This window comes from Leptosomus discolor, chromosome Z, assembly GCF_034619465.1.
Source record: "Leptosomus discolor isolate bLepDis1 chromosome Z, bLepDis1.hap2, whole genome shotgun sequence".
In the NCBI taxonomy this organism is placed as follows: Eukaryota; Metazoa; Chordata; class Aves; order Leptosomiformes; family Leptosomidae; genus Leptosomus; species Leptosomus discolor.
In genome coordinates, this window is record NC_141419.1 from 35,792,071 (window position 1) to 35,811,361 (window position 19,291).

General features: G+C 37.3%; 1 protein-coding gene across 8 annotated transcripts in view; it reads left to right on the forward strand.

The window, feature by feature from the left end:
- Positions 1–19,291, forward strand: part of TRPM3 (transient receptor potential cation channel subfamily M member 3) — a 289,638-nt gene that overhangs the window by 143,413 nt on the left and 126,934 nt on the right. For all 8 annotated transcript variants that reach the window (XM_086479116.1, XM_086479117.1, XM_086479118.1 and 5 more), the window contains exons 2-4: positions 7,464–7,543; positions 9,378–9,582; positions 17,840–18,053. In XM_086479116.1, the coding sequence (XP_086335242.1) occupies positions 7,464–7,543; positions 9,378–9,582; positions 17,840–18,053 (499 nt within the window). The remainder of the gene's footprint in view (positions 1–7,463; positions 7,544–9,377; positions 9,583–17,839; positions 18,054–19,291) is intronic.

Below are 19,291 nucleotides of genomic sequence, written 5' to 3' on the forward strand. Positions count from 1 at the left end.
AAACCAAATGAATTTTGTCAGGAATTATTAGGAAAGGAATAGATACCAAATCAGTGAATGTCTGTTTTGCACAATACCAATCTGTGATTCACCTTTGGTGCACAGTTCTGGTTCCTCTCAGAAGAAAGGATAAAATTAACTGGAAAAGGTTTGGAGAAGGGGAACAGGGATGATAAAAGGTAACAAATGGTTTCAGTGTGAGGATATACTTGGTAAACAGTAATCTGGGGGGAAAAAAAAAAGATAATTAGGAAAGTACCTTGAAAACCATGACTGGTATGAAGACGATGAATGGGAATTGACTGTTCACTACCTCTCTCAGTAGTAAACATCATGGGGAAGTACAAGGAGTCATGTTCAAAACAAACAGAAGGAAGTGATTCCCCCTGCAGCAGGAAGAGATGTTAAAGATGCTGAAGGTAGGGCTTTCTTGCTTGAAAAGGTTATTTACTTGTTTAAGCAACTTTGACCTCACAGCAGATTTAGAGAAATAGTTATGATTTCACCAAAGAAACGTCATGAATGAAGCCAGTACCCATAAGAAAGAAATTGGGGAACTTTTTGAAAGTGTTCTTTACAATATATCCTTCATTTTAGTAAGCTTTTCATTAAAATTTTCCCCTTGCACTTCTACTGATCTTGAGAAGGTCTGTAGGAGCCTAAATGTCTATGTCAGTTCTTGGATCTGTTTCTCCCACGTTCTTTTTGCAATGACTGTTAATCTTTCCAGTTATTTTATCAATAGCATAGATAATAGCAACTGGTCATATATGCTTGGTCTATATAATGTTTTGAAAATATATAAAGCATATAATACAAATACATTTTAATATATATAATATAATAAATAAATAATAATAAATAAAAATATGCGTAGCAACATTGAGAGACATACAATTTTCATTTCCATTACCTTGCAGTAAGAAAAATATCAGATATAATTCATAAAATTGTAAACTATCGAGTAAAAGTACCTGAATATTTTTAAATTACTCTATTTCTTCTAAGTACAGTATAAAAATTACATCTGGTAAACAATGCTAGCAGATAAATTCTATCACATACTGTTGTAATTAATGACAGCATTCTATGCCTTCCTACTCTGTACTGAATACAGCTTGATTTTCAAGACAATTCAACATTGTTCTTGGAACAACTCTGATTATAAAGTGTTTGGGAAATCAGTTAGAAGAAGAACAGAATGTACAGAAGTCCAGCTCTAGTGGGTAAAGGCGTGATGGCCAGCCTCTTAAGATTCTACTGGTAATAAACATCTGCTAGAAAATGAAATATTATGGGACAGTCTAAAGATCCCTTATCTTAATGTCCAGAAAAGTCAATTCCTAACACTTCAAGCAAGACATAGAAGTGGTTATGATGCTTATAATTGGGCAATGCTGAAAAGATGGTAGAAATTTGGCTTGAATACACCTAATAATAATGTTATATTGCAGCATTGCCATCCTTGTATTAATCTAGCTATAGAAGTTTACAAGGTCTTTGCTGAGAGACAGTGGGATTTTCAAAAGTGCCTATTTGATTAAGGAACACTAATCACGTCAGCTTGCGATAGCACTGATGCAGTTCAGTCACCAGATGCTCCTGCAAATCCTGTCTGTAATTTGCTTCAGTAATACTCCACTGCCTGTCCAGCTGCTCTGCCCTGCTGCAAGGTAGAGAAGGGCTTTTAACAACATCTCTCTTGCCCCAGTGAAACCTGTCTTATAACCTAGTTACTTGTTGGAGATAAACAAAGTTGGGAAGCAGAGGGTTAGAACTACCTTCAGTTCTGCTATGCCACTAAAATTGTCGCTTTTGGTGCTTTTTATAAAATAACGTTAGTTCAGAGGTTGGCAAAGTCTGCCAGAATTTATCTTCCTGAAAAACTTCTGTTCTTGATTAGTTTTTGTTATTTGCTCTCCTCTTTTATGAGGAGTCAGTACTGAGCTCATTGCTAAGTGCTGTCTGAGAGTTCATTTCATTAACAGGGAGCTGGGTTGAAAATGTGTGATTGTAGCATTACATCTGCAGCATCCACCTCTCTGAAAGCACTATTTTTCAGTTGCATCATACTGAAAAAAAGCAGCTATCCCTGCTTATTGGCTGTTTCTTTATTACTCCTCAAAATACAGGAGTATCTATGGCACTGGTAGTTGCTAGAGTCATAATATTAACACATCTTTGACTGAACTATGGCAAGGACAATTGTAATTTCCTGTAGTGTCAGTAGAATATGCCAACACTACCTAAGTCCCTATCTATAAAACATCCTTCACAGTGCCACTGAGTGACATATGTGAATGAGTATAGCCGTTGTTTCTTGTGTTCATTTCTTAAGACAAAAGATGTGGCTTCTGCCCCAGGTTACTTTGCAAGCTGAAACCTGAATCCAAGAACAATCTCCAAAATCATATCAAGTCCAAGTACTGAAGTTTCTTTTCAAAGTCAGATTTGGATTTTTACTCAGTTATCTCAGTCGTGTGAAATCTTCCTTTTATGCCACTCGCTCTTTCTTCACCCTCTCAACCAAACCACATTCCCTTATGTTAAAGTGGAAGAAGTCTTTTCCTACTGATTACGCAGTCATATTCTTTGCCTCATCAAGCTGTTTACTAGCTGCCGTCTTGAAATTGCAACTTTCTCTTCCTTTGCTGTTCTCCACAGACTATCTTTGGTCTGATCCTGTGCTTGCTCTGGACTGTGTGGTTAAAGAAATCTCACAGGTTGCAGCTTTGCTGGAGCAGCGTGTATATGTACATAGTTCATATATACATTGCATACAAAATACATGTATGTATTTTACACAAAAAACTTAGGAAAGCAAGAGAGAAAAAAATATCATTGATTAGCCAGCCTAGCAGAAGCTTCTCAATATGTGTAATGATATAAGAAGTTTAGAAATTGATGCATATGCTCAGCCTTGCCCATCCTAGGCCCATCAGAGCTAATGTACATGCAGAATAGTTTAGTGCTTGTTTATTCATTAGTGCCAAGGGTGGACAGAATGTTTTCCACATGTTAGATGCAGCCTCATTGAAAAGGAAAGGAGGGTGTGTATGCATATGTAGGAGTAGAGAGGAATTCATCCACACTTGGGCAGTGGGGAAGAAGAGTAAAAATATTTTGTATTTGGAAAACTCTTGAAGTAAGTAATTGAACACATATAATTGCTATGTACTAAAAAAATGTAAGTGTTGTTCATGTGAAAAGGTTGTTCTTCAGTGTTGATGCCAAGAGGGTATGGTAAAGTAATCCCCAAATTTGTAACATTCAAGTTGTGTTTTAAGTTACTAACCTTTAATTAAGCTGTAAACAATGCAGTTGGTTGTCTCTGAAAGACAAAGGTTTATGTTTATGACTTTCTGAAAAGTTACATTCGCTACAGCACAGCAACTGTGGTGAGAAACACTGACAAACCCCAGCTTCTCTGGAAAAATGCCATTTTTGATTAGTTGCAATATGTTTCAACTGTATATAGATTTCTGACAGTTACCCAATAAACACACTGGTTTCATTCTTTGGAGACTAACAATCTCTCTTGTATGCTCAGGTTCTTTCCAGCTTGGTACACTGTTTCTTTTGAAGGATTTGTTTTCCTGGGTTGAACTTAAGAACTCTGAGCACCTTATCACACTTTCACAAGCTCGCTCGCTAAGGGGGAAAGAAGAGGGGGGAGAAAAAGCCCGTCAAGGCTTGTGCCAGTTAAATCCAAGCTCTCAGGGGATTTGTTTTTCTTTTGGCATCAGATTAGATGTTCAAACCAAGCGGTGTTGTGGGGCTGCGGGTGAGTGTCCACTGAACCCTTAACAAGGCTAATCCCACAGCAGCGCATTCTAAGCAGCTAATGGGTGCAAGGACTTCGCTCACTCCCACATCTCCGCACTGCGGATGGACTGAGCGCCTTGTTCGGGGGCGGTCGCACATGTCTTATTAGCGATGACCGGCAGCAGGGAAACGTGGACAGCAGAATTTTCTCCAGGACAGACTTAAATGCCAAGTTTGGTGCTCAGGTAAAGAAGAGGGAGAAATAATGTTCTTGGGGGGATTTTGCAGCTAGATTAAGAGAGAGACTTAACCTAGAGATCTCAGCCATGAGTAGACTAAATCCAAGTATAAGTATGGCATGAACTTTAGGAATTCACTGTGGACTTTAAATTATGTTATGAATTAATACTGAAGAAATGTTGATGATATAAGAGAAAGAGAAGATAAGCTTTTTGCTCACTATTCTTGAAAATACTTTTCTTTTCTAAACTTTTTACTACTTTATTAATTCACTTTATAAGCCAGAGTTTAATGCAGACTGTTTTGTTATGAATGTGTGGATTTCCTTAAGTTATCCTAATTTTGTTATGAAGATTCTACAGCAAGTAACATAGTTTATTATACCTCTGAACCTTGTCTTTCATTGTAAATGATCTTTGTCACAGAAGGATAACTGGCATGCAGCAGTGAAACCAGCTGCTTTCTTTGTAGTTTGGAAGGACAAGGAGTTATGAAATGAGTAAATCATGTTTTTTGGCATTGTGACTCTATCAGGTAGGATAGTATATTGTTTGAGATCTAAAAGCCAGAAAGTCTTTTTTCCTGATATGAATAAAGGGCTTTCAAATCAGACTCTTACATATGAAGAAGTCTGATGAAAATTCAAATGCAAATTAGTTATATTTAACAAAGCTGGGTTTCTTTTCTACTTGCCAAGACTGTATGAAAAAGAGTAGGAAAACAAATTTTAAGTGTAATTTCTTGGCTTTTGAAAGCCTGCTTGTGTACCTCAAGAAGAATTTTTCAGTGAAGTACCTGTTATGGCATCCTTTTGTGTTGGATCTTGGGGCTTAGAGAAATTGAATTAGTGTCCATCTTTAGAAAAGATACCTTAGAACTATGTAGTAAGTAAATTCACCAAGGTAAATTGTTTGCAGAAAAGTATGCAAAATTTATTAAATTTAATATAGGATATTTTAGAGAGTCTAGGCAACGTTAAGCTCTGTAGTAGGAGCTGATTTTGGATGACAGGAAGAAAAGTGGGCTCATAAAAGCTTTTTGTACTTTCTAGAGAAAATAAAGGATATTGCAGACCTGTATTTAGTGTTAAAACAAACAAGCATGAAGATAAAACTGGCATTATTCTATAAGTATTCCTTATTTGTCAAAAAGTTACTGTACATATATATATATATATATATATATATATATATATATATATATATATATATACAGCTTCTTATCAGTGCATGCCTTCTTAAGGCAATATAGAAAGCTTCTGTACTCTTGGAGCTCAAAGAGGAGAAATTTCAAGAGTGTGTGGTCCATACAGTAAAGTATGTGATTTCAAATGTTAGCACTGCAATACCTGAATAATAATTGTAACTTCCTTTCTTTCTCTACAACACTCAACAAAAAGAAAAACCCTGATTTTCCGCTTAGTTTAGCTTCAGAAGTTCTGCAGTAAGAGGGTCAAATGGAGTTCATGAAGTTCATTCTGGATGCCTTGACAGTTCTAGAAAGTTAGTTTATAAAAAGCCTTTCTTTGCCTAAAAAGACTACTAAATTGAGAAATTACTCAATGATTCACTAGACTTCTAAGCTGATTTGACTGTATAGTGTACAATATTGTGATGATGATGACGATTATTTCCTGCATCATAGGCTTGTAAGCATTTAGAAGTTATATTAAATTAGAAGTTCAAGGTAATCTCTCATATGTAAAGTAAAACCTTTTTAGATTTTTCAGAATTTCTATTTAACAGTCCTTTGCTTAAACATGAAACAAGCCTTGCCCCACATTCTATAATATATTAGCTTTCTCTTTACCTACAGTAAGGAAGGACAATCAAATACAGTTGTATTTACTGTTCTTGATAGACTTTTCTTTTTCCTGACTGTAAAAGTCATGTTAGGGTGTCTGCCATTCCTACAAAATACGAAGGCTAGCAGATTTTTCAAACAAAAATGCGAGTAAAGTTAAATATTGTTGCATAACATGAGCGAACACTAGATCCAGTAAGGGATTATCTTCTGTGAAAAGTCAAAATAATAACTTTTTATGTACTGAGAGTGATAAGTAACAAATGTAGCTAGAAATTCTTGTTGTTGTACTTTATAGTTTATACTAGTGACATTCACTGACTCCAGGAAGTTTCCACAGTTGACAATTTTCAAAAGTCCCAGAAACACAGGTTTCTGGATTTAAACATGAAAAACAGGATGCAGATTGACTTGATGAAAAGATAATATTAGGTAGCTAGTAGGGTAGCATCAGTTAGTAAAGGTAATACTTAAATAGATTACTACCTAACCTTACATAGTAAAAGGTAACATTTGTTAGTTAGGCAATTTCATATTTTCACTTTTTATAAAGGCAGGATGCTCAGATTTTCTTTAAATTATCTAAAGCTCATTTCACATTACTTAACTCAGACAACTTTGTTATAGTTCATTGCTCTGTTTATGCTGTGCAATAGGTTTTTTTTTAAATGCATTTTATAAAATATAGCTGTTTGAAATGAATTTTTAAAGGAAAGTTTCAACTCATCTCCTTATTAAATGAAATAATTTAATTCTATCTGGGGGAATCTTTTAAAGAGCTTGCCAGAATTCATATCATATGGAGTGAGGACCGCCAAGATAATTAAAAATTTCAGGACTGTGAGAGGCTCTTGTTTGTTGTTTTGTTTCTTTTTTTCTTTCCTACCCATCTGTCTTTCTTTTTAAAAAGATCTCTTGTGTAACTGAAAACTAAGACTATACTGACGGAAATTACTTGATTTTCTGCAAATATGTGGAGGAAGATCTTGAGTGTTATCAACAGGTGTAGCTTCATTGAACTCAGACAGTTTTAGAGGTTACATCAGCTGGTCATTTCACTCTTAATGTATCAAAGTTTTTTGTGTCTCGTTTCAGAAACAGATCTTCCTTTTTTTTTTTTTTTTTTCCCTTATTAATACATCCACATGTGAAACTATTTTCTGGCTCCATGTTAAACGCCATTCTCAGTACTTGGATAAAAAAATGCATTGGAATCATGGTGTTATAAGTTTTGTTGTGAGATATTGATTTTATATTTTCTAGTATTTTTTGATTGTTGTTGGATCAATCACATGCTGACTTAGTTGTATCAATTAAATGGTAATAGATTTTTAAAGTATTTCTAATGAATAGGTGTATTTTTTCTCTACCATGCAGAAAGCTTTACAGTTTGAATTAATTCTTCTCCAGTGATTCCTGCTATGAGAACGTAGATGACAGCATCAAAGTCATCTGGCTAATGAATATGAAAACAATCTTAAGAGCTTGTGTTGGGTGCTTAGCTCTAGAAGGGAACCATAGTGTTTGCTTTGTGCAAAATGTGCACTGCATGTCCGCAAAGTCAGGGAAGTTGTCTTTGAAGTTTCTCTGCAATTGTGCTCTAAGTTGTGTTTAATAAGCAAACAGAGCTAATGGCATTTCTTTCTCTTTTTTAGGCACAGAAATCATGGATAGAAAGAGCATTTTACAAGAGAGAATGTGTTCATATCATACCCAGCACCAAAGACCCCCATAGGTAATTGCATGCTACTTGTATGAAAAATGAAACTCAATTACAAAAAAAGGCCTATATATATGTGGCCATATGGATGTATATGGATGTAAATTGTAAAGATTTACTTGATCAGGGAGTGGTTGAATTACATCTGGAGTGATGGATTCCTATGGGCACTATTTGTTTACATTTCAAAACTTATTTCATCCAAAGAAAAAGATAAATCAAAGGTGGATCTGCATCTATGTTTGATTTTCTTATCTTATTTCAATATTCAGTGCCTTGAATATTTACCTAAATCAGGTGCATGACACACAATACTGTCAAAAGAAAATAATTGCCGTGAACTACCAATTTAAAATATGTGCTAGTCCATGCAAAAGCTGATTGTTTGGCCTGATGGCATCTGAAGACATGTAACGGATCTGCGTGGCAAGGTTTTGGTAGCGGGGAGGGGGTTACAGGGGTGGCTTCTGTATGAAGCTGCTAGAAGTTTCCCGTATGTCGGATACAGCCAATGCCAACTTGCTTTAAGACGGACTCGCCGCTGGCCAAGGTCGAGCCAATCAGCGACAGCGTTTTTCGCCTCTATGATAACGTATTTAAGAAAGGGAAAAAGTTGTTGCGCAGCAGTAATTGCAGCGAGTGAGAGGAGTGAGAATATGTGAGAGAAACATCCTGCAGACACCAAGGTCAGTGAAGAAGGAGGGGGAGGAGATGCTCCAGGCGCCAGAGCAGCAATTCCCCTGTGGCCTGTGGTGAAGACCATGGTGAGGCAGGCTGTCCCCCTGCAGCCCGTGGGCGGTGGAGCAGATGACTGCCTACATCCCGTGGAGGGCCCCCACGCCGGAGTATGTAGATGCCTGAAGGAAGCTGTGACCCCGTGGGAAGCCTGCACCGGAGCAGGCTCCTGGCAGGACCTGTGGCCCATGGAGAAAGAGAAGCCCACGCTGGAGCAGGTTTGCTGCTAGAGACCCCGTGAGGGGGGTTCACACTGGAGCAGTCGGTTCCTGAAGGACTGCACGCCATGAAGGAGACCCACGCTGGAGCAGTTCATGAAGGACTGAACCTCTGGGAAGACTCACGCTGGAGAAGTCATGGAGGACTTTCTCTCGTGAGGGGGACCCCACGTTGGAGCAGGGGAAATGTGTGAGGAATCCTCCCCCTGAGGAGGAAGAAGCGGCAGAAAACAACAGAGCGATGAACTGACCACAACCCCCATTCCCTGTTCCCCGCCTTGTGCCTCTGGGAGGGAGGAGGGAGAGAAATCAGGATCAAAGTTAAGCCCGGGAAAGGAGGGAGGGGTGGGGGGAAGGTGTTTTAAGATTTGGTTTTATTTCTCATTGCTCCTCTCTGAGTTAATTGGTAATAAATTACATTTTCATGTAGTCGAGTCTGTTTTGCCCGTGATGGTAAATGCTGAGTGATATCCCTGTCCTTATCTCAACCCCACAAGCCTGTTGTTATTTTTTTTTTTTTTTTTTTTGCTCTCCCCTGTCCAGTTGAGGAGGGGAAATGATAGAGTGGCTTTGGTGGGCACCTGGCATCTGGCCAGGGTCAACCCACCACAAGACAGTAGAAAATATTCTTTAACTTCATTTTGTGCATATTTAGAACAAAGCATGAGTTTATTGAAATATAGGAGAGTCCAAAGTAAACAAGATCATAGAAAGAAAAAGTAATACCTGTATTACGTTGCTTCCACAATTAGAAGCTTCAGGCAGCAAGAAGGTGGTCAGCAGAGTTAACAGGTGGGGGGCGGGTGTGAAGATTTGTAGGCCATTTAAGATAGTTGTTTCCCTGTTCAGTTTATACATGCACGTGACTCAAGTTTTCTGTTTGTTTAATATCATAGATGTTGCTGTGGGCGTCTGATAGGTCAACATGTTGGACTAACTCCAAGCATCTCCGTTATTCAGAATGAGAAAAATGAAAGCAGGCTTACTCGCAATGACATCCAGTCGGAGAAGTGGTCCATCAGCAAGCACACGCAGCTCAGCCCGACGGACGCTTTTGGAACCATTGAGTTCCAAGGAGGAGGCCACTCCAATAAAGCCATGGTAACCATATTTTTCTCTTAGATAAATAATGCTGCTAGCTCAAAAAAGGCATTCACAAAGAATAAACAGCATTCTTTCTTAACTTCGTTTTAAAGTATTGTTTAGTGTAAGACCGTACCATATGTTTTTATGTATGTGCCAAAGAATTGGTGTATAGAATTAACTGTAAAAGCTACAGTGCAGTGTAGGAGAGGCTACCTTTATGAAGACTGAAAACATGCTAATGTGCTGTTATCTTGATTTTCTTCCAGTGGCTAGCCATCACTCTTTTTCTGAATAACTTTAGAATTCAACTATGGCTTTCCATTGCTGGGTTTGTCAGCAAGGCTGTCAAATTTGAAATATACCAAATTTCTTTTAATATTCCACCAGACATATATCAGAGGATAGGCCAGTGAGAACTGGGAAATCCCTATTTTGCCACAGATTTTCTTGAGCAAGGCACTTGCTCCATAATGTTGTATTATGATTAATACCGAAGTATATTGATGTGAAGGCATTGCCTCACTAAGTTGGAGAGATGTTTCCAGCACTCACACTAACCCATGCATGTATTTCTTCAATGTGGCAATACATGAAAGGAAAAATCTCTCTGGCTCTATCTAAACTGCAGAAACTGGGACTTTGGGAATGAAAGATGCGTGTGTACCTAGCACAACATGGCCAAGACACTGCTTTGTGCCACAGTGAGGGCAGAAGCAGAACCCCTGGGTGCTCTGCAGAATAACCTGCCCAGCAACCCAGTGCCATTTTCTTTGCCTGAATTCTTCCCAACAGGTCTCTCAGGTCTGTTGTGGTACTAGATGGATTAGAGACAATTAAGAGTTCAGGCGCTATGCTAGCAAGAGCCAGATGTTTCCCTCAGATGGATATATAAGTGCTGGAGATGGAATGACTACTTGAGTGGATGGTCCTGTTCTCCCAGATGCCTGGTTTCTTTTGACAGAAACCAGAAAACACTGTTGCACCAAGATAGAAAATTAGGTTATTTCTCTGAAAATATCAGACACCTTATGTTCAGTTGATAACCAATCACCTAAAAATCTGCAAGGCCATTGATAGAGAGAGACTCTGTTTCAGTAAACAACATTTGTTTAGTGTGAATAAATTGACACCTGCCTCAGCACTGAAATGAACCAAACCATGCTGTTGCTGTCTTCACAAGGAGTGGAAACAACAGAATGCTTTTCACCAAAACTGAGAAAGATTCAGAGAGATAGTAACCAACATGCTATTAACCATATATGGGTACTTTGCATTAAATTTGTCTTTGTGAGGAAAAAGTAGTGTCACTAGAGCTTTTTGAGTGATGTCCTTGAAGATCACTATAAAGCAATAAACTTCCCTGCTCAGACAAAAGTAGTCTTGGGCAGCCAAGAAATGTTGAAGGGTTTGGGGAAGCTGTTGATACCAATTTCTCTAGAGAATTTCTGATCTTTGTTGGGATTCTGATTCCTGGCTCAGCACTGTAAGAGAACAGGAGATGCTCCAAGGAATGTGCTGTGTGCTCAGAGAGATATACATGAAGTGAAACTGTGGAGATAAAATTGGAAGTCAACATGAAGGAAAGAAAAATCTTGTCACAGGGTGTTGTCAGGAGTGAAACCATGAATTTAGAAAAAAGAAGACAAAAAGGGGTTAAATATCTGAGAGACCTAAATAACAAGTTAAAACTTAGGCATGAATATGAACAAAACATTTATTGCTGGAAAAACTCTAAATTTCTTTTGACAGAACTAGAATCAGGAAGACAGTTGCATCTGCCATCTATTCTTAGACATTAAACCCCACCCGAAACATTGGAACAACCAAATTCTTCATGAATTAAATAAGTCTATAAAAGCTCCAGAAACTTAGCCATCCCACTAGTGGGAAAAGTGCTTCAAATTAAAAATTCACCAAATATCTCTTTAACGGGTGTCCTGCTTGGTTACCACCAATGAAAAAAACATACTTCATACAACCAAAACACAAATAAGGAGGTTTGCATAACTAGTAAATGTGGGGGGTTTTAAAATCGAAATAAGATAAAGTGCTTGCTTTGTCACTGAAAACAGTATGAAGGTGTCCTTATGGTCATATTTCCAGCCCCAAACATTGTTTTGAGGTAGAGTATACTCAAAGAGCTGCCTAACCAGTTGTTGGAGGTTTATTACAGAAAGAATGAAACTCCTGTCTCTAAATTTACTGCGTACAAGGTCTTTCCTGTAACAAATAAAACTTAACAGATCAAAAGCTTTCTATGAAAGCCAAGAGTTTGCTCAGTCAAAGCAAGCAACCAATTTTGCCTGCAAAAGAAGGGAAAAAAGAACATTTAAATTACCTTGAAAAATAAGGGTTGGAAAAAGGAACAAGTACATAATAATCCTTGCAAACCTTCTTGTTGAGACAGTATCTTTTCAAACCCAAAAGCAGAGAAGCTGGAACATCAACAGGGCAGGGAGGGAGAGAGAGAAAAGGGAGAAAACATGAAAAATGGGCATTTGTTCTTTTCTAAAAATACACTACTTAGGTGTTTTGTAGCTACTGGATTTCAAATATCACTATAGCATACAAGCTGATTTCTGCTGGTAATCATGGTAAGTTAATATTGTACCTATTATCTAATAGAATAACCCTATAAAGCAGCAAGATTTAGCAAGCTGACCCACATCGAGGAAAGCTCGGGGAATAATTTGGTGTAAAATTCGCTACCTGTTCCTTACTTTATTTCCAGAAATGGATGCCCACACATGACAATTATTAAGCAAAATGAACACAGAACTGAGTAATATTATCATGGTCTGCGCTAACAGCAAAAGGGGTATTTTTTGTCTGAATCAGGCTACAAGGAATGAGATGGGATTTATTAATGGAAACCAACCTCAGATTTAGAATTGGGAAATTGGTAGTTAATTAATGGAACAGATTAGTGTGTGTAAGACTGACAGACAATTATTTCTTCTATTGGAAGTAATAGAATTAGTTTTTAATAATATATTTACAAATTTGCTAGTAAATGTATGTATGCTTTGCATGTATATTTTCAAGATACAAGTGCAGTGATTGATTATATCAGTTGCTAGCAGACAATTAACAGTGGCATCTTTAGCTGTGAAACTTAAAATCACACTGAAATTATAATAGAACACATGGATTTGGAACAAAACAGAAAAGGTGATGTAGGTTTACATATTGCCAGTAGAACTGACTGTGCCGTTAATTTCATTTTCACAGCCCCATACAACAAAAATTCTTAAACAGCATGAATTTTGCTAATAGCATCGAGTTGTTAAAGTATCTTCAGTGGGGCTGCACTAAGCTACTTAAATCAATCACGTGGAAAGCTGAGGATGCAGCAGATTATATAGAAACATATAGCTGAGATTAGATAACATTGGTTAATGAGATCAGTTACTAAAGAGGCCTTTCCTTCAGTCTGTAACCACACATGATCCTGCAACAGCACTGTGGTTTTTAGATGTCTGCCAGTCTCGTTTTTTTTAACAAGTGGGTCATCCCATTAATGTTTAAGGAACACATTTAACAGTTTTGCTGTTCACATTTACATTGTTTTTATGGCAGATTTTCAATTTTGACAGCTGTAAAAAGATCTGAGAGGGATGTGGAGATATGTAAACTTTGTTAACAGCTTTTGCAATAGATCAGTGGATTAAAAAAAGATAGGAAAATTAATAAAATGTGATCTGCCTATATCAGTTGGCTCTTAGTAGTTTAAGACATAACATGGATGAGTTCATCTAACTATATACTGGCATTTTATTAACCTAACTCTGAGAGCAATTATCAAAATAGTGTAAGTAATTCCATTCCAATTATGAGCAATATTCTGAAATATTTCAAAATATATTCTGATCATTAGTGGACCACTTATGACAATCTTGCTGTGACACATTTTGCACTGAGCTTGTGACCAAACTAAACAAATTTTTTTGATCTACTATCTGCCTTTCTACACACAAAAAAACCCTGAACATTCTTTCTTTAATTGGTGTGCCTGGACTGAAATGTCTTTGATCGTAGTTTTTCAAGGTTAGATGGAAGATGGCTGTTTCAATAGTTTTACTGAGTCAAATACATTCCTCCTAATTGAATGCATTCCAATTATACATTTAGTATGCACAATAAAAAGCTAACATATATTTGCAGGTGTAGAAGAAATAAAGTTTGCTTCAGTGTTGTAAACATAACCTTTCTTATGATGCGTGGAAACATGAAAAAAACATCGGTAGAATTCCAGTGTACATAAACAGCTTGTTAGACAGACTTTCTAATATTCAGATCCTCAAAACTATTTACTTTATTAAGGATATTTGAAAATTAGCCACATAAAAAGGTATATTTCTGCCTTTAAAATATATTGAGCTTTATCAAAATGGTGTAAAAGAAGAATCATAAAAGCCATCAGAGCTTTTGAGAGGAGAAAAGAGACATAATCCTATAACTTGCATAAACCATGAAAAAGGCAGTAAATGTTGTTTTTGTTGTAGTAAATTCATACTTTTACACTTACAGAACATTTACAGAATTTAAAAAATGGTGTTCTACATGGAGAAAAATGGGAAATAACACAGAAAAACATCTATCCAATGCCCAATAATCAATGAGGGTCCTTCCACTGTTTAGTGGAATCTGTATGAGGCCTTAAGAAGTTAAGAAGAGTATTAACTTCTAAGGAACCAGTGTGGTTTCAGTCTGTGACAGTTTTTTCTGTTGAATTCAGTGACCAGTCCATCAGTCCTATTTTTCATGTGAAGATCATGCTTTGAGGGAATCAAGTCTTTAGCTTAAAGAAACATCTGCAGTGATGGAATCTCATTTAAAGTAGGTGAGGTAGCCACCCAGTACCTGCATGCATCAGAGACACAAAGGAGCAATGTTAGACTGCAAATCACAAAACATTCTCTGAAGGGATTTTCTTGGAAGCAATACAACGAAATTCTGAATCTTTCTATTTTATTCACTGAGACTCCTATCTGCAATCATACACCATGTACTTTTAATGCGACAGCTATGCTTGAGTACCAGAGTAGTAATTTTACCACTCAGGAACTTCGACTTTTGCCCTAGGGCATTGGAGTCCAACTTGCAAACATCTGGCTGTTTGACTGATGATAAGCGGAGTTCTTTTTTAGGAAACCACCTGATAAAAAGGTGAAACAACTGTTGTCATCAAATGGCACCCTTGCTGACTACTTCTGTGCTAGTTTAGGGATCAAATGGGCATGACAGCTTGAACTTGATGATTTATCATTTCATAGTGTTATACTGATGTCAGTCAAGTTGATTCATAGGTTTTGTGGTTCAAAACTTCTCAAAACTTTTGCTTCCCATCTTGCCCTGCTGTGATGACACATAGCTGCAGTCTTGCATCATACCCATACACCACTCCCATAAAGAAGGGATTAAATTGTTTGCCATTAGAACTGAGCATTTCTACAGATGACAGATATGCCAGACATGGAATTTTAGGGTAACAGAGCAGTGGCTTAGCTTAAATTTCCATTTAAATTTTAGATCTGCTTCCGGAGGCTGTAGCAAAAGAATTCAGGAATGGCAGAAATATTAATTAACATTCTAAACAAAAACTGAAAAGGCCAAATATTCTGCTACAAGATTGAAAGAAATTAATTTTTAATATGGACAAAAATGGCCTTAAAAGTGTTTATTCATAATTTAATGCTTACTTTGAAAGTGATGACAAAATTCTCTTGTACTTATTAGTTAGCGTGTTAAGTAATGGCAAAAGAGTAATCCCAAGCATATCAAACTGAAAATGGCCTGAAAAAGAGCAAAAATTAGTCAGACAGTCATAAAAATTGAGGTCTATGCACAGAAGAAAAATCATGATGTTTGGTGCCATTGCCCTTCTCAAAAAACCTTCTAAAACAGTAAAGCTTGTCCACCATTATTTAGATTTTAATTTATGTAAAAAAAAAAACCTTTTAGATTTATTTTTGCTTAGATTTCCACTTTATAAAGTAAAATTAATTCATATCCTAAGTATAGAGGGGTTTTGCCTACAGTATAAAGAAAAGGCAGTTGTTTGTAATAAAAGCTGTCTACATTTCAAATAAATGTAAGAAAATACTTCTTCTAACTTTGTGATTCACTATATAGATTTATATTTGTTGAAATTCAGAGGTCTTAGTGGGTAAGAAAATGAAAGAGGTTTTTGCCAATTAATGCACAGGCTTAAGAAGGTACAGACAGTGAAGTCACACATTCTAGGGTATAAAACAATGCTAAAGAATAAAAAAAACCCAGCCACTGGCTGGATTAGATGATATACATCTGATCCATTTGTGCCTTCATATTAATGCATATGATGCAGTGACTTCTTTTTTCAGCAAATTTGTGTGGCCATAGCTAATATGAATTCACATTAATTATCTTCCTAAAATTCCCAGTTTGTCTTCACCAAAGTAAGATACCAGTGATTCCCAAACATAATGTCCATCGTTTGACTAGTAAAGGTTTCCTCTAGACCCCCCAAAGGATGTTATCTATCTGTTAATGCCTGCACTGTTAAAAGGAATTGCCCTTTGCAACCTCATCTCTCCCTAAGGGCAAAGCAAAGGCAATAACAATCAGTCACTTTACAACCCCTCTGGTGTGTTAAAATTTTGACAGCCCTCAGATCCTAATAAAAAGTATGAGCTTCACCATCTGGTCATAAGGGTCAGGTGCCACGCAAGATTTTCTCAACTCCCACAGAAAACTGCATGGGTAGCTACTGAAGATGCAGTTCATGTATATATAAGTTCAAGGGTACATTATGCTGTTGCCAGACATGAATATTGTATGTTCTTTGTCCGTTAGCTATTATGAATTTGCCTGTCTGCTGCAGAGAACATTACTGATGCAGGGGGGTGAATGTGCACTCACAAGTTCTTGCTCAGCTTTCAATTTGGTTGTGCCCCCCTTGCTGCCATGTGACTATTGGCCCAAACTGGCTTCTGCTTCCAGAAATGTTAAGAATGGCTGTTCACTGTGCAACAGCCCATTCTTCCAAAGAAATCTGTGTATTAGCAATTTCTTCTGGAAAAAGTCCTTATTCAACTGGAAAGGAGTCCACTTACTGTTACAAAAGAACAATCTTTTGGCAAGAAATACTGATTAGACATGTTAAAAAGGGACACAATTATTACATAACATATGTGGATATTACACTGCCTGGCATGTTAAATAAGTTAGAACTAGACATTCCTCTGGCTGAAAGCAAAGATGCCTGTGTTATACACCTGATGGCTGTGCTGACAGCCCTTCAAGGGAAAGTCTACTGAAGTAGGTCTATATGCATTGATTCAATCAGAAGTTTGGTAGATGAGTGGCTTTCTATAACTTATTTTATTCAATTAAGAGGGTCCTTCCAGATCTTACCAGCTATAGAAATAATTTTATCCTCCTACGTCCTGTTTCTGCTACACAATTAGAATTCAAAAAAGTGTCATCTGCCCTGTCATGGGCTTTGTGAAACCCTTCATACATCAACAACAGAAAGAGCAGAAAGAGTCCAGAAAAAAAGGCTTGTCAGGAAGAAATAGGTATGTATGCAACGTGGTAGTGCTGTAGAAATTTTGAAGACAGTTTCTGTCTTTGAGCACACACAGATGGGCATGATCTCCCTTGGGGCAAAACACTGCAGATGTAGCACAGAAGAGCTAAGAACTGGAAATGCATAAATGTGTTTCAAAGCACTTTTAGAGTCCTGTGCCTTGTTAGGCAAATTCATGAATCTATGCAAATCAGTCTGTAAGTCTGATTAACATTGGTTCATCTGAAATGCACCTGTATGTAGTCTTGCTTAGTTTAAACTTATGTGTGCTTGAACAACTGAGCTTGTTTCTATTACTTCCTGCCTTTTGAGAGTTTGATTTTGTTCATTTGAAAATAAGATATAAGTGAACACACAGTTGTGACTCTGACTACCTAGGTCATCTTTGGCAGACCGCTTAAATTTTTTCTCCAGTTTTGGCATCCATAAATTAAAGACATTTATCTTTCAAACATTGATAAGCATATTGAAACAATTAATCACTTAATTTCCTCTATAAAAGAAAATTGTCCACCTTGTAAATTGCAAGTGATCTATTAGTTACCTAACTTCTGAAAAATCATCAAGTTAGCAATTAGTTAGTGCTTTTGTCGTAAAGGTTGCCCTTTTCCAGTTGTCTGTTGGGCATAGATAATATGTATTAGGAACCAGTGAGTATAACCAATCTTTTTTTCTCTACTACTACCCTTATTTCTGCAGTATGTACGTGTATCTTTTGACACAAAACCTGACCTTCTTCTGCATCTGATGACCAAAGAGTGGCAGCTTGAGCTCCCTAAACTTCTCATCTCTGTGCACGGGGGCCTTCAGAATTTTGAACTTCAGCCGAAACTCAAACAAGTCTTTGGAAAAGGCCTCATTAAGGCTGCTATGACAACTGGAGCATGGATATTCACTGGAGGAGTGAACACAGGTAACAGCAACATTGAAATGAAAGCACAGTGGCATCTAAGAGATTCCATCACAGAAAAAAAAATTAAGACTGATGAGATTAAGGAGACATTCCATGATTTATTTTATTAGCGTTGGCTGTACTATATGCAAGCAAGAAAATGCCGAGTTCGTACCTGCCTGGCAGCTACCAGGGAATTAAAGGTTTGCTGAAGCATGAAAAGCACACTGGGGAGCTGAAAAAAAAAGCCTCCTGTGAAGCAATTATGTTAGTATATTGCCAGTGAAGACTTTATAAGATCAACACTAAGCTACGGAGGGGGGGGAGTACTAACCAGAAACCAAAGAAGTCGAACTATTATTACATAAAACAGAGAATATTTTCATCCAGAAAAGGCCTTCATTTTATCTTGTAAGATAATCTGGAGTACGAAAGGAAAAAAGCTTCTGTTTTGTGGATGTGGTGGAAAACTTTATTGTGAATAAGTACCACTTTTTCCTTTCTTGTAGACAGCTTGACCTGATTTTTTCTATTACCCCTGCAGCAAGAATGATAACATTGCCGTTTTTATTAAAAGTTAAGAACATCTGTAACATACCATATCTGTGTCCTAATGACCCAAGATAGCAGCTGGCCCAGCTCTGCTGGGAGACAGAATGTAGGTTTTGGGAATAAGCTGCAAAACATAGTTCTGCAGATAAAAAAGGTTGGGCAGTGGCTTCCCAGTTACCCTCCCTGAAGAAGGCAGAAAGGAGGGGAGAGTCAGAGGAAAGCCAAAGAGTTCTGCTAGAGATAAATGCAAAAAAGTTTTGAGCTAGAACATGTACTTGTAAATTCTGATGTCGTTCTCATTTGCTGCAGTAACAAAGCTATAATTTATTACTATAGTAATCCTACAGAGTGTGTTCTCTTACTGTCTGTGGAAAACATTGTAATCACTCTATCATACATTAATTTTAGTGCATTGTGGATCAACTCCTACATATTTGAATATGAACGCTTGATAGTTGTCTTCGGCTTTTTAGTTTCCAGAGCACATCAAATTTAAAACAATATTCAGTTTTATTACAGCAGCAATACAGATAGCAGAGAGGAGACATAGCCTCTAGGGTGTTAGATAGATAAGTAGATAGACTCACATCTATGTAATATCCCCCACATCTCTGCAGAACAAGGAAGAAAATCTCGTTAGGTGTTGACCTGTGTACTGTGGTGATAATAGTTCTGTTAGCTGCTGGATACTCTTGAAGTGACGGTAG